At 47.9% G+C, this 11,410-nt stretch overlaps 1 protein-coding gene across 1 annotated transcript in view; it reads right to left on the bottom strand.

The window, feature by feature from the left end:
- Positions 1 to 11,410, bottom strand: part of EML6 (EMAP like 6) — a 277,088-nt gene that overhangs the window by 3,550 nt on the left and 262,128 nt on the right. The window contains exons 32-40 of the mRNA XM_042932287.1: positions 9,120 to 9,328; positions 8,667 to 8,824; positions 7,922 to 8,036; positions 6,132 to 6,320; positions 4,273 to 4,445; positions 3,694 to 3,856; positions 1,974 to 2,077; positions 924 to 1,077; positions 421 to 521 (exon numbers count right to left, since the gene is read on the bottom strand). Of these exons, the coding sequence (XP_042788221.1) occupies positions 421 to 521; positions 924 to 1,077; positions 1,974 to 2,077; positions 3,694 to 3,856; positions 4,273 to 4,445; positions 6,132 to 6,320; positions 7,922 to 8,036; positions 8,667 to 8,824; positions 9,120 to 9,328 (1,366 nt within the window). The remainder of the gene's footprint in view (positions 1 to 420; positions 522 to 923; positions 1,078 to 1,973; positions 2,078 to 3,693; positions 3,857 to 4,272; positions 4,446 to 6,131; positions 6,321 to 7,921; positions 8,037 to 8,666; positions 8,825 to 9,119; positions 9,329 to 11,410) is intronic.

Here is an 11,410-nt window from a genome sequence, read left to right as displayed (position 1 = left end):
ACTGACTGAGTCACCCAGGCCCCCCTAATCACCCATCTTAAGAATCCTGGTGATCAGCTGGAAGTTATGAGTTAAAAGACCTATGGATCAAGGCCATTTTAACCTGATTATATGCAATGATGCCTTGGGTTGTCCTACTGAAATCAGCCACCTGGAGTCCCTTACTCACCTGTCCCTCCACCCAGCAATGTTCAGAGGAGGAATCCTGTCCTCCCCTTCTCACCAATCCCAGGACAGCTCTAGTGGGGACACGGGCCCTTCAAGACCTGGGTTCGGAGTCACCAGACCATACATGACAAGTCCTTGTTGTCACTATGATGTCAGCCCCTCCCTGTGTCCCATGGGACACCTGATGTGGGGACCGGAAGAGGGAGTAACAACCAGGCCCGGGGAACCAGAGCAGGTGAGTCAGGTTCATACCTGCAGTCGTCTCCTCCAGTGCTGACCACATACTTGTCATCGTGAGAGAAACGGATGTTCGTCACGTGAGCTGAGTGGCCAAAGTAACGCCTATGTTTGGCCTGTGAGCAAAAGTGAATGGAGACCACTGAGACCCTGCTCCTCCTGGAAACCACAGACTACTTCCAGGACTCTAATCTCCCTGTCCCAGAATCCTCCACTCCTGGGATTCCCATTTCGTCTGCACATTTCTTTTAGCCAGCCTTTCACTGATGGGTTTTCCTGTCCCATTCTTGCCTGGGATGGCCAATTTGTACCCCTCCCAACCTCCCTTCTCCCGGCTTCCAGAACTTCCCCTCCAAAGGGAGATGCAAAAGTTACGGGTCCCCAAATCTCCACAGGACTGGAACAAGATTCCTCTTGCTCTAGATTCTCGATGGCCGTCTAGATATGGCCACTGCCTCCTGCAGACTACAGGAAAGAGCCTGGAGGCCGTGTAGGGAGTTCCTCTGAGGAAGACTCACAAATTTTTCTGTGCATGGAAAATCAAAGAGCTTCACCAGCCCAAAGTCATCTCCTGTGACAATGTTGAGGCCAGCATGGGTCACACACGCGCAGTTGACATCAGCCTTGTCCGCATTTCGTGGCCAGATGCCAATGACTTCATCCCCCAGAATGCTGTTTTGAGTAAGAAGAGGTGTCAGAAGGAGGTGCATGAGAAGGCTTCCTGTAGTCAGGTGTCCCCTCCCAGGGATAAGAAGAAGAGAGGGCTATTTTGCATCATTGGCTATGATCATGTGTCTCTTCTGTCCCCTGCCCCCCTGTGCACTGACCTAGCTCTTACTGCTCTGCTCTGCCCCCCTCCTTTGCACCCCAAGAGAAAATTTCCCTCCATTTTTGATTCACTCCCTCCGCCCTCTAGTCCTTTTGGATGTGTATATGCTTGGGCACCTTCAAGCTCACAGCTTGGTGGTGTCCTTTCCCTTGAACTGGCAACGCATTGCTCCTTATCCTGCTAAGTGGCAATGCCGGCCCTCCCACCCTCCCGTCCCTCCTGGCGACTGGAGGCCTCCACTGCAGTGCACTGGGGCTGAGCCAAAAGCTGGGAGGTAGTTTCCCTTTGAACATGCTGGGTGAGTTTGCGGATGTAGGACCAAGGGATCACACAAAAGGGAGGGCTTTGCATTTCAAAAGCCCGGGTCCAAGAAGCCTCCTGCCCCCAGCCCCCAGTCCCCAAAGACCAGACAGCTCTATCTCTGAGCTTTTTTTTACATCTGGGCCACATACAAACTTGGAGGCTGAGTCTGGCATAAGAAACTTCCTTGTGATCTTTTCCTTAAGAAGTGTCTTCCTCCAGGAGCACCTGGGTGGCTCCGTCGGTTAAGCGTCCGACTTTGGTTCAGGTCATGATCTCACAGTTCGTGAGTTTAAACCCCGTGTGGGGCTCCTGTACTGACAGCTCAAAGCCTGGAACCTGCTTCACATTCTGTGTCTGTCTCTCTGCCCTCCCCTACTCGTGCTCTCTGTCAAAAATAAATAAACATTACAAAAAAAAAGTGTTTTCCTCCAGTCACCTTGTCCAGGAGGCCCAGGTGATCTTCTCAATGGCCACAGCTTCAGTGACCCGCTTCCCCAGGGGTACCTCATGCACCTGGCGCTTGTAGGCTCCTGTTGACACCTGCAAGGAGAAAGAGGCAACCATGTCCATCAGCTTTCTCTCCAGGCCAAAGGGCCCCCCTTTGGGTGTACTATTTTCCCAGAACACTGGCCAAGCCTCTGGATCCCTGGGACTCTTCAACAAACCCAAGTTCAGCTTGAGGCTGCAAAACCTGTGGTCAGCCTATAGCGAAATTCACATGAGCAGGACGGTTTTCCATTCATTTTCTGGCTCTTTTCCAAAATCCTAAGGCAGCGGTTCCCCAAATGTGGTTCCTGACCAGCAGCTTCAGCATCATCTGCAAAGTTGTTAGAAATGCATATTCCTGGGCCCCACCCCAGACCTACCAGATCAGACACTCTGAGGGTGGGACTCAGCAATCTGTGTTTTAACAAAGCCGCCGGGTGATCTGTGATCCTCACTTAAGTTTGGGAGTCCCTGTTCTGGGACAAACAGATCCTTTGGTTCAGATGTAGGTGAATTTTCTCACAGACGGCAACCGATGTACCTGAGTTTTGAACCATCTAGGACCTGACCTTTGCTTCTTTGGGAATGTTCTAGGGGGAGATAAGCATTTTCTAGAAAATCTCCAGCCCCATCTACTGTGGGTGTCTCTAGCCTGGCCACCCTAGGTTTTCCTGCTTTTCATGGAATGCGCTGAGATCTTTCCCACCTCAGGGCCTTCATACAGATGGCCCGGAACAATGTTCCCGCCTCTCTTTGTTGGCTAACTCCTACATATCCTACCGGCCTCAACTTAAATATCACTTGTGTGGAGAGGAAGTGAATCTAAATTCAGCGACTGTTATATGCTCCCGCAGCACCCTGTACTTTTCCTTTGCAGCACATAATCACAATTTGTAATTATAGGTATATTTTGTGGTTATCTGTTCGATGCTTGTCTTCTCCCTTATAGGGAAGCTACAGGAGAGCAGTGACCAGGCCCATCCTGTCCATCCAAAAGCCTAGCACAGCACCTGGTTCAGTAAATAATCAATGAATGGGTCCCCTCTCATTTCACAATGGGTTATCCACTCCAGGCCAGCTCACTAATGCACAATATTTGTTCAGAGTGCTGGACAAGACATTGTTCTCTTTTCAGCTGTAAGTCCCAATGGTGGGACCCCTCTCTACCCCTTCCAACCTGTCAGTTGGGACCCAGTGAGGGACCCAGTGAGGAGCCCCCACTCCAGGCTTGGTGTCTGGCATCCAGACCCCAAGTGTGGACGGGCCACACCCGCCCCCCCCCGCCAGACTTGCAAGTGAAATGACTAAATATGAGAAGCCACGTGGGCTTAGGTGTAGCCCTGGAGAACCAGAGGTTAGGAAGCTTTCAAAGGGAGGAAGTAAAAGGAGGGTTAAAGTTATTAGGGCTTGAGCTGCCTGCGTCTCTTACTGAAGGACAACTCTACTTTAAAAATTCTATTTCTTCAACATTTTTAAGTTCTCTAGGCCCCTGCTTCTTCATTTATAAGGTAGGGGAAAAGTTGCAATACTGAAAACATTCCTATAAAGAGGAGATGGGTGCACAGCCTGGCGCAAAGCAAGCCCTCAATTAATATAAGCCACCACTGTTGCTGTTACGATAATGGTGATGATTCTTGGTTGCCCCAGATATTAGCAAAGCTGAGACATACCTGGATGTATCTGCCATCCGCAGAAAAATCCATCTGAATGACAAAGCTTGGAATATCTTTGCAGTAGCCAATGCGGTTCAGGCTTGTGCCCTGAGTGAGGTCATAGAAGTCAACTGTGTGTTCAGAAGAACCAACGGCTAAGAATCTGCTGTCTGGGCTGATTCTAGAAAAAGCAATCCAAGAGCATGGTCTGTGAGAAGGGCTAGTCAGGTCTGCTCTGGAATGGGCCTCCCAAGCTCAAAGGCAATGAGATCTCACTTCATGACTCACACGTGGTTAGCATTCTAGGGAGTTCAGCAATTTCTCTGTATCCAATCCCATGGAAGTACGGGAGTGGATGCACGCAGCTTTATGCAGAATGGCGTCGTACACGCAGTTTTTACCACACTCTTCGTGGAACTTAGCAAAGACATGTCTGGGAATTAATGTGTGAGGGAGTCTCCTTCCACGGCTGGCTCGTTGAAAGGGACCCTCCCACAACTGAATTCTTCATTCCAGTCATGACCCTTCCAGAAAGGTAACCACAGAGAAGGAGAATGGGTGCCCTTCTTTTCCCTGCCCAGATGACCTGCTATGTACCTGATATCTTGGATAGCAGACTTCCGGTCTCGTTTCTTCCCCCAGACTTTCAGGCTGTTCACCAACAAGATGACAAACTCTCCATTCTTCATGCCAATGGCCACCATCTCCCCATCAGGGCTGTAGGCTGCACATCTGGCTGCGTGGCCCAGGTTCACCTTGTTAAGCAGTTTCTACATAGATACAAAGTAGCATGACCTAAGCCCTAGGCCTTCTTGGCTGGTCTCCAAGGGAAATCATGCACCCAGGCCAGAGCAGTCAGGCCATCTCTGCTGCCACTTTGGGCCTCCAAACATCTTGCTTCTTAGAGTAACTGTCCCTGAGGAACCAAGACGGGCAGTATGTTTTCATCAGAACAGCTTGGGCAGAGGTTGGTCAACTTTTTCTGTAAATGGTTTGGTAGTAAACATTGTAGGCTCTGTGGTCCATATGATCTCTCACAACCTAGACACTATGTAAACAATGAGCATGCTTTTACTTTGTAGAAACAGGCGGCAGGCCAGACTGGATCCTCCCAGTCTTAGACTGCTGACCTCTTACTCAGAGAAAAGAGTTTTAGCTTTGGCACCTCTTGGTTCAAATCCTGAATCCTGTCTGTCACTACTGGCTGGGTGTGTTTGTGTCAGTTACTTCCCCATTTTCCCATTTGAACTTTTTATTATTATTATTTATTTTTGAGAGCATGAAAGGGGGAGAGGGAGAGAGAGAGGGAGAGAGTGGGGAGAGAGAGGGAATCCCAAGCAGGCTCCGCACCATCAGTGTGGAGCCCGGTATGCAGACTGAACCCACGAACCGTGAGATCGTGAGCTGAGCTGAAGTCAGACCCCAACCAGCTGAGCAACCCAGGCACCAGCCCCCCCCCATTTTCCCACTTGAAAAGAAGTGATATCAATACCAGTTTTGCAAGGTTATTGTAAGGATTGATGATCGTGTATATGAAGCATCTGGTGTATAGCAGGTATTCAATAAATGATAGCCAGTATTCATAATACACAAACAATTTTGAAAAGTAACTTGAGTAAAACAACCATACCGTGAGTCTGTTCTTTGATCCTCACACTAAAAATATGATTGAAATATTTACTGGCTATTTTGTAATGAACCCAACTATTTTAATGATTAGAACTTACTTTTTTTAAATATCAGATACGACATGGTAACAATAATTACCGCCCCGGCCCCAACCCCGACTATTTCCTGCTATTTTTTTTACTCAAGATGAATTTTTTAAATTATTTTTTTTCCAAACTCCAAGAGGAACTTTACTGGGGATTTATTTTTTTGCTTGTTTGTTTATGTTTATTTATATTTGAGAGAGTAGAGAGAAAGAGAGAGAGCACACACAAGTGGGGCAGGGGGCAGACAGAAAGGGCCACACAGAATCCGAAGCAGGCTCCAGGCTCTGAGCTGTCAGCACAGCCCAATGCGGGGCTCGAATTCAGGAACTCTGAGATCATGACCTGAGCTGAAGTAGGATGCTCAACCGCCTGAGCCACCCGGGTGCCCCATGAACTTTGTTGGGGTTTTGACTGAAATGTCCTATTTGGGAACATTTGAAATTTTAAGTCATTTTTAGTCTTCCCATACAGGGAAGACATATCTCTTTATTTTTTAGGTTTTGTGGATTTTTTTTACAACAAAGAAACTTCATTTCCAGATTATTCCTGTCCTGTAGTTACATGTGGGTATATGCAGCTAACAGACAGACAGATTGGGCGTGTGTGAGTGGGACTTTCATCACCAGGCTTTCTAACTTAATTGCAGACCCACCGCATCCCCCAACTCTGGATCCAACCCTCCTCACTCTGGGCTCTGGCCAGGCCCCACCTGTGGGCATCAGAGCACAGCGGACCCCTCACCTTGTCGGCCAGGTCCCAGATGCGGGCTGTGCCATCGTTGCTGGCAGAGATGAAGATGTCCTTGGAGGGGTGTGTGGCCAGACCCCAGATCTCCCCTTCCATGTGCCCATCAATCAGGATGTTAGAAGCAGCATTTTTCTCACCAACTTCAATTATTTCTCCGTCTTTGGTTCCTACTAAAATTTTCCCCTGTTGTCATAAAAACATTATTAGGAAAAAGACAGACGCTGTATGATAGTACTCCAATGGTGTACCTGGTCCAACATGTAGAAGTCCAACGGTGGTTGCTGAGTGTTGGGGAGGGGGAGGGGCAAGGGGAGTGAGGACTTCATAGCTACAGAGTTTCAGTTCTACAAGACGCAAAATGTTCTGTGGGTGGATGGTGGCGATGCCTGCACGACAGTGGGAATGTACTTTATACCGCTAAACTGTACACCTAAAAATGGCTAAAATGGTAAATTTTATGTTACTTATATCTTGCTACAATTTAAAATGAAACATTTTTATGATCTATTAGGAATCTAGTAGGTGAGAGATTGGTAGGCAAATAGATGAAAATAGGTAAAAAATAAGATTTGTATTTTAAATAATAACTTAAAGGCAAACACTATTAGAGCAACGTGGGAAAGTGGCCCCTGCTGGCAATGGTATTAACGCCGGAAGAGCCGGAACAGGTTGTGTTGTTAACAACAAAATCGCCCGCCCTTCCGTGACCTCCTCACTTTTCCTTTTCTCCCTCAGCCATGGATGAGAGCGTCAGCACAGAGATTGCCATCATCTGGTCTCTGCCAGAACATTCCACTGATGGCAAGCTCATTACAGAGCGGGGTAGTCCGTTTCTGTTGTTGGACCGTTCAATGTCTTCCCAAATTCTTCCTCGCACTGAACAACGAGCCATCTCTCGAGGACTTCCACATTCCGGGCCTACCTCTGCCTTCATCTCCCAGATGTCTGCCTACCTACCAGATGACTGGTATTTATCTATCTAAAAACAAAGCTCTCGATTTCTAATTATGGAGACTCTAAGTCAGGTCTGCCTTTTTCAATGGGGAACATCCAGAAGGCACATTCTTAGACTGCTAACAATTCCAAAGTATAGACACAGGGTATGAACCAGAGGTTAAGATTTATTTTTTTAAGGACCTCAGAATTTCTTGGGGAATTAAAAAAAGAAAAGAAGAAAAGGAACACACAAGTCATGGCTAAGACTCTGATTTGGCAGCTCTGGGTAAGTACGTGGACAGCCATATATTAAAAACAACAACAATAAGAAACAACTCCACAGTTGTTTCTGATATTCAGCCCAGGTAGGACTTGACAACCTATGGCTTTGAGTCAGACAGTTTGATGGCCCTTTACTGTCCCCCCTTACGGACCATGTAACCGTGCGCATGGCAAATTATTTACTATCTCTGTGCCTACAGTAATAATCACATCTATAACAGTAGCAGCTGACATCCACAGAATGTGGCTCTGAGCCAGGCATAATGGAAGGCATCGCGCATTATAACGCACGCGACCCTCACAACCACCCGCCTGGACACAGAAAGGGTACGTAACACACCCAAGGTCATATAGCCAGTGCTAACTCGGAAGAGTCTGCGCCTGGGTCTGTGGGACCCTGCTAAGCTGACTCCCACCGCAGTGCAAGTAGCACCTTGGAAGCCTGTTTTAAGGATTTAGCACCCGGGCACAGGGAAAGAGTATGGCTGAACTCCCTCTCTCTCTTGGGCCCCTTCCGGGCCCAGCACCCTAGGGACAGCTGGGGGAAGACCGGCCCACCCACTCACTTTGCCACGGCACACAGAGCGCACACACTCCACCGGCTGCCCCGTCTCCAGCTGGAAGGCCCGGCAGCGCTTCATCTCCTGGTCCCACAATTTCACAGCACCTCCTTCTTTGGTCCTAAAAAGGAGTGAGAGGATCTTGGCAAGTTGGGCCTTGTCCTAAGACTTGCCCTTGATGCTCCATGTCCCCTGTCCCTATCAACAAGGCCACCGGGTCCCAGCAGGACAGACCCTCCAGGGTGGCTTCTTTTTTGGCCCTGCCGACGGGTAGTGACAACCCTTTCACTAGAATACTTTCAAAGGCCACTATGGCAGAAGGAAAGAGGACTGCGATCTAAAATACCAAACCGTGTCTTGATTAGATCAAACACGAAGAGAAACGTTTCTCTGCTGCTCTGCTTCCTTCTTACATCTCTGTCCCCAGGGGAACTTCTCTCCCCGCCTCTCCGTCCTCCCGTCCCCGAGACCTACGGGAAGTAACACTCGATGAAGAGCATAGTCACTCGAGTCTATTCAAGAATACCTCTCTGGATTTGCCACTACCATTAAACCACCTCTCTCCTTCTCTGACTTGTACTCTGAAGGTTTTTGCCCAGGGCCCTCTTGGAGAGATGGCAGACTCATCTCCCTGATGCAGGCAAGATGGGGGAAAGAAAATCTGCTTTTTCTCCCAGTGGGAGATGCTTCTGTCAGTTTCTCCCAGCACAATAAGAAAAGATCGGTTGTTCCCAGAGGAGTTTCGCCTTACGGCCGCTCTTTGCCACCGGTCACTATGAGTCCATCCCGGAGGGTCGTGTACATGGTGAAGACAGGGCCCGTGTGAGCCTTGGCCACCAGTCGGACGAGGAAGTGGTCCTTCCACACGTAGACGTCTCCGTTGATGGCACCCGTGAAAGTGAGGTTGTTCTGTAAACAAAGGGACACCTTCCACACTAGGACACTCACAGCACCTCTCAAGAGGGTCCCCTCCCAGCCACCTGCTCCTTGGTTAGGGAACTAGAACTAGAGAAAGAGAAACACACTCAAATCGACCTTCTGTGCTAAGGAAAGGGATAAAGGAATAAAGGTTGCAAGTAAGCCAATAAAGGTGAAAATGTGGAAACAGCTTTCTTGCTGTTTGTAGCTTTGTGGCTATCTGTGCTCCCCATGCCCATGCCCGGGGTTCAGGGTCCCCTCTCAGGAAGCTTCTGCTGGAACTCACAGCACCGAAGGCCACGGAAAGCATCGTCTGCATCTTGGCAGCCTCCATGGATCCAATGACCCCTTTCTTGTAAAGCAGGGCACTGCCTGCCAGGGTCCAGAACTTCATATGTTTGACCCCGACAGACACAAATTGCGTGTCCGAGTCAGGGCGAAATTCCACTACAAATATGCGCTCCAGGTGACCCCCTCGGCTGGCAACCTTGGCGCCTGTATGGGTGAGAGAGTCTGGTGAGGTGGGTCCTCCCACACTCTGAGCTCAGGATGGCTCTCCATCCAGCAAAGCCCAGGGTACACTTCAGGTGTTCCTTCTTCCTCCACGGTACCCTCCCTGCCTCAGGCATGACCCCCAAGGTGGGGAAGAGAGAGGTTGGGAAATTTCCAGAACAGCAGGTGCTGCTAACATAACCCCAATCCCGACCCACCCCCACAAAGCCACATCCAGGCACCCATGAATGTGCAGGAAGGGATGGCCCTGAAGATATAAGCTTCCAGATATCAGAAAAGGACAAAGGACACCCTTCATCTTCCTATCTCCAGTCTCTGACCTCATCACAGGATTCCTGCCTACCAGAAGTTGAACCTTCCCCTCGAGTGTAATTAGAGACTCACATTCCTTTAGACTGTTCTTAATTTCTTTCCAAGATTCTCTGCTTTTACTTTCCTAAGAAAAAAAAATCCTTCATATTCCTTTGTCTTTCATGGCTTTTAGGTTTAAAAATTCTACCTTTAATATTTAATTACCAGTTTTTTTTTTCCTCAAGCCCATTCATTTATGTTTTTGGATTCATTTGCTTTTTAACTTTTGTCCCCACCAAATCCCAGCTCCACCATTTATCTGTAGAGCAACTTTGGGAAAATTATTGTCATCTCTCGGTGCCTCAGTTTGCTCATCTGTAATTTGGGGATAATAACAGTTCCCATTTTATAAGGTGTTGTGAGGATTAAGCGATCTGGTGCAAGCAAAGCCCCCAGGAGCTGAGCCTGGTGCCACGACTTCTCCACAAATATCCACTTAGTAGTGTCACCACCCTCTATACCTCCTGCCTTGTTGTCTTCCAGCCTATATTGTAAACCCATCTGTTTTTACCTCATCATTATTTTTCTGGCTTCGAGTTTTTAATTTTTATTTTAAACTTTTCTTTCCATTTTCTTCTAATTTAGTCTTAATGTTTTAGTTCCCATTTCCTCTTAATTATCTCCCCTATTACCTCATGTGTACTTTTTCCTGCCCCTCCTCATCATTTACCTTTTTAAAAAATTCCGGTATAGTTAACGTACAGTGTTATGTTAGTTTCAGGTGTACAATATGGTGATTCATATGGTGTCTAAACATTTCTCCGTGCTCATCATGGTCAGTGTATTCTTAATCCCCTTTTTCTGTTTCCCTATGTGTTTGTTTTTAAGTGGCTCCCCAGTGGAGTGGTGGTGGGTTCTGGCATAGCTGGCCTGGCATCTCAGACTCATCCTCCTGGAGGCCCTTCCTAGGACCAGCTGCACGTCACCTCTCACAACAGTCATTCCCTCTCCACATATGGAAAGTTCGACTTACCAGAAAATACCTCCATACTGAGAGCTCAGAGGTTTAAAAACCCATGCTCTTCAAGGATACCGTAAACTAAGTTAAGAGACAAATACCACACTGGGGGAAAACAATTACAACACTTACAGGAGATGAAGAAGTAACCAGATCAGTAAAAACTACACATCGTAAGGAAAACACAAACAACTCTCCCTTCCCCAGCAGAAAAAGGATTCCAATGATTGGATTACAGAAGAAGTGGCCCAAGTGGCCACTAAAGACATAGAGGATCATTCTTGGGAGTCAAGGGGGGTATGCCGTTTTATTTTGCGCTTTCTTCTTTGTCTTTAAATTTTTTAATGTTTATTTACTTTTGAGAGACAGAGAGAGACAGAGGGCGAGCAGGGGAGGGGCAGAGAGAGAGGGAGACACAGAATCCGAAGCAGTCTCCAGGCTCTGAGCCATCAGTACAGAGCCCAAGGTGGGGCTCCAAGTCACGAACCCTGAGATCACGACCTGAGCTAAAGCCTGATGCTTAACCAACTGAGCCACCCAGGCGCCCCTGCACTTTCTTCTAAGCAAGTGTTTGTTTTTTCCTGGTCTTAATCTATGGACACTTCTGACCGTGGAAATGCCTGTATCCTGCCTTACGTTGGCTTCTACGTTGCTCAGAACAAGTTTCATACAATTATCCAGGACCTGACAACATTCATTTTACACATAATAAGCTCATTTCTTACTCAACTTTGTTTCTGAACTACACACACACA

Source organism: Panthera leo, chromosome A3 (genome assembly GCF_018350215.1).
Source record: "Panthera leo isolate Ple1 chromosome A3, P.leo_Ple1_pat1.1, whole genome shotgun sequence".
Lineage (NCBI taxonomy): Eukaryota > Metazoa > Chordata > Mammalia > Carnivora > Felidae > Panthera > Panthera leo.
Note: the sequence above shows the minus strand (reverse complement) of the source record. Positions and strands in the feature narration are given on the sequence as shown.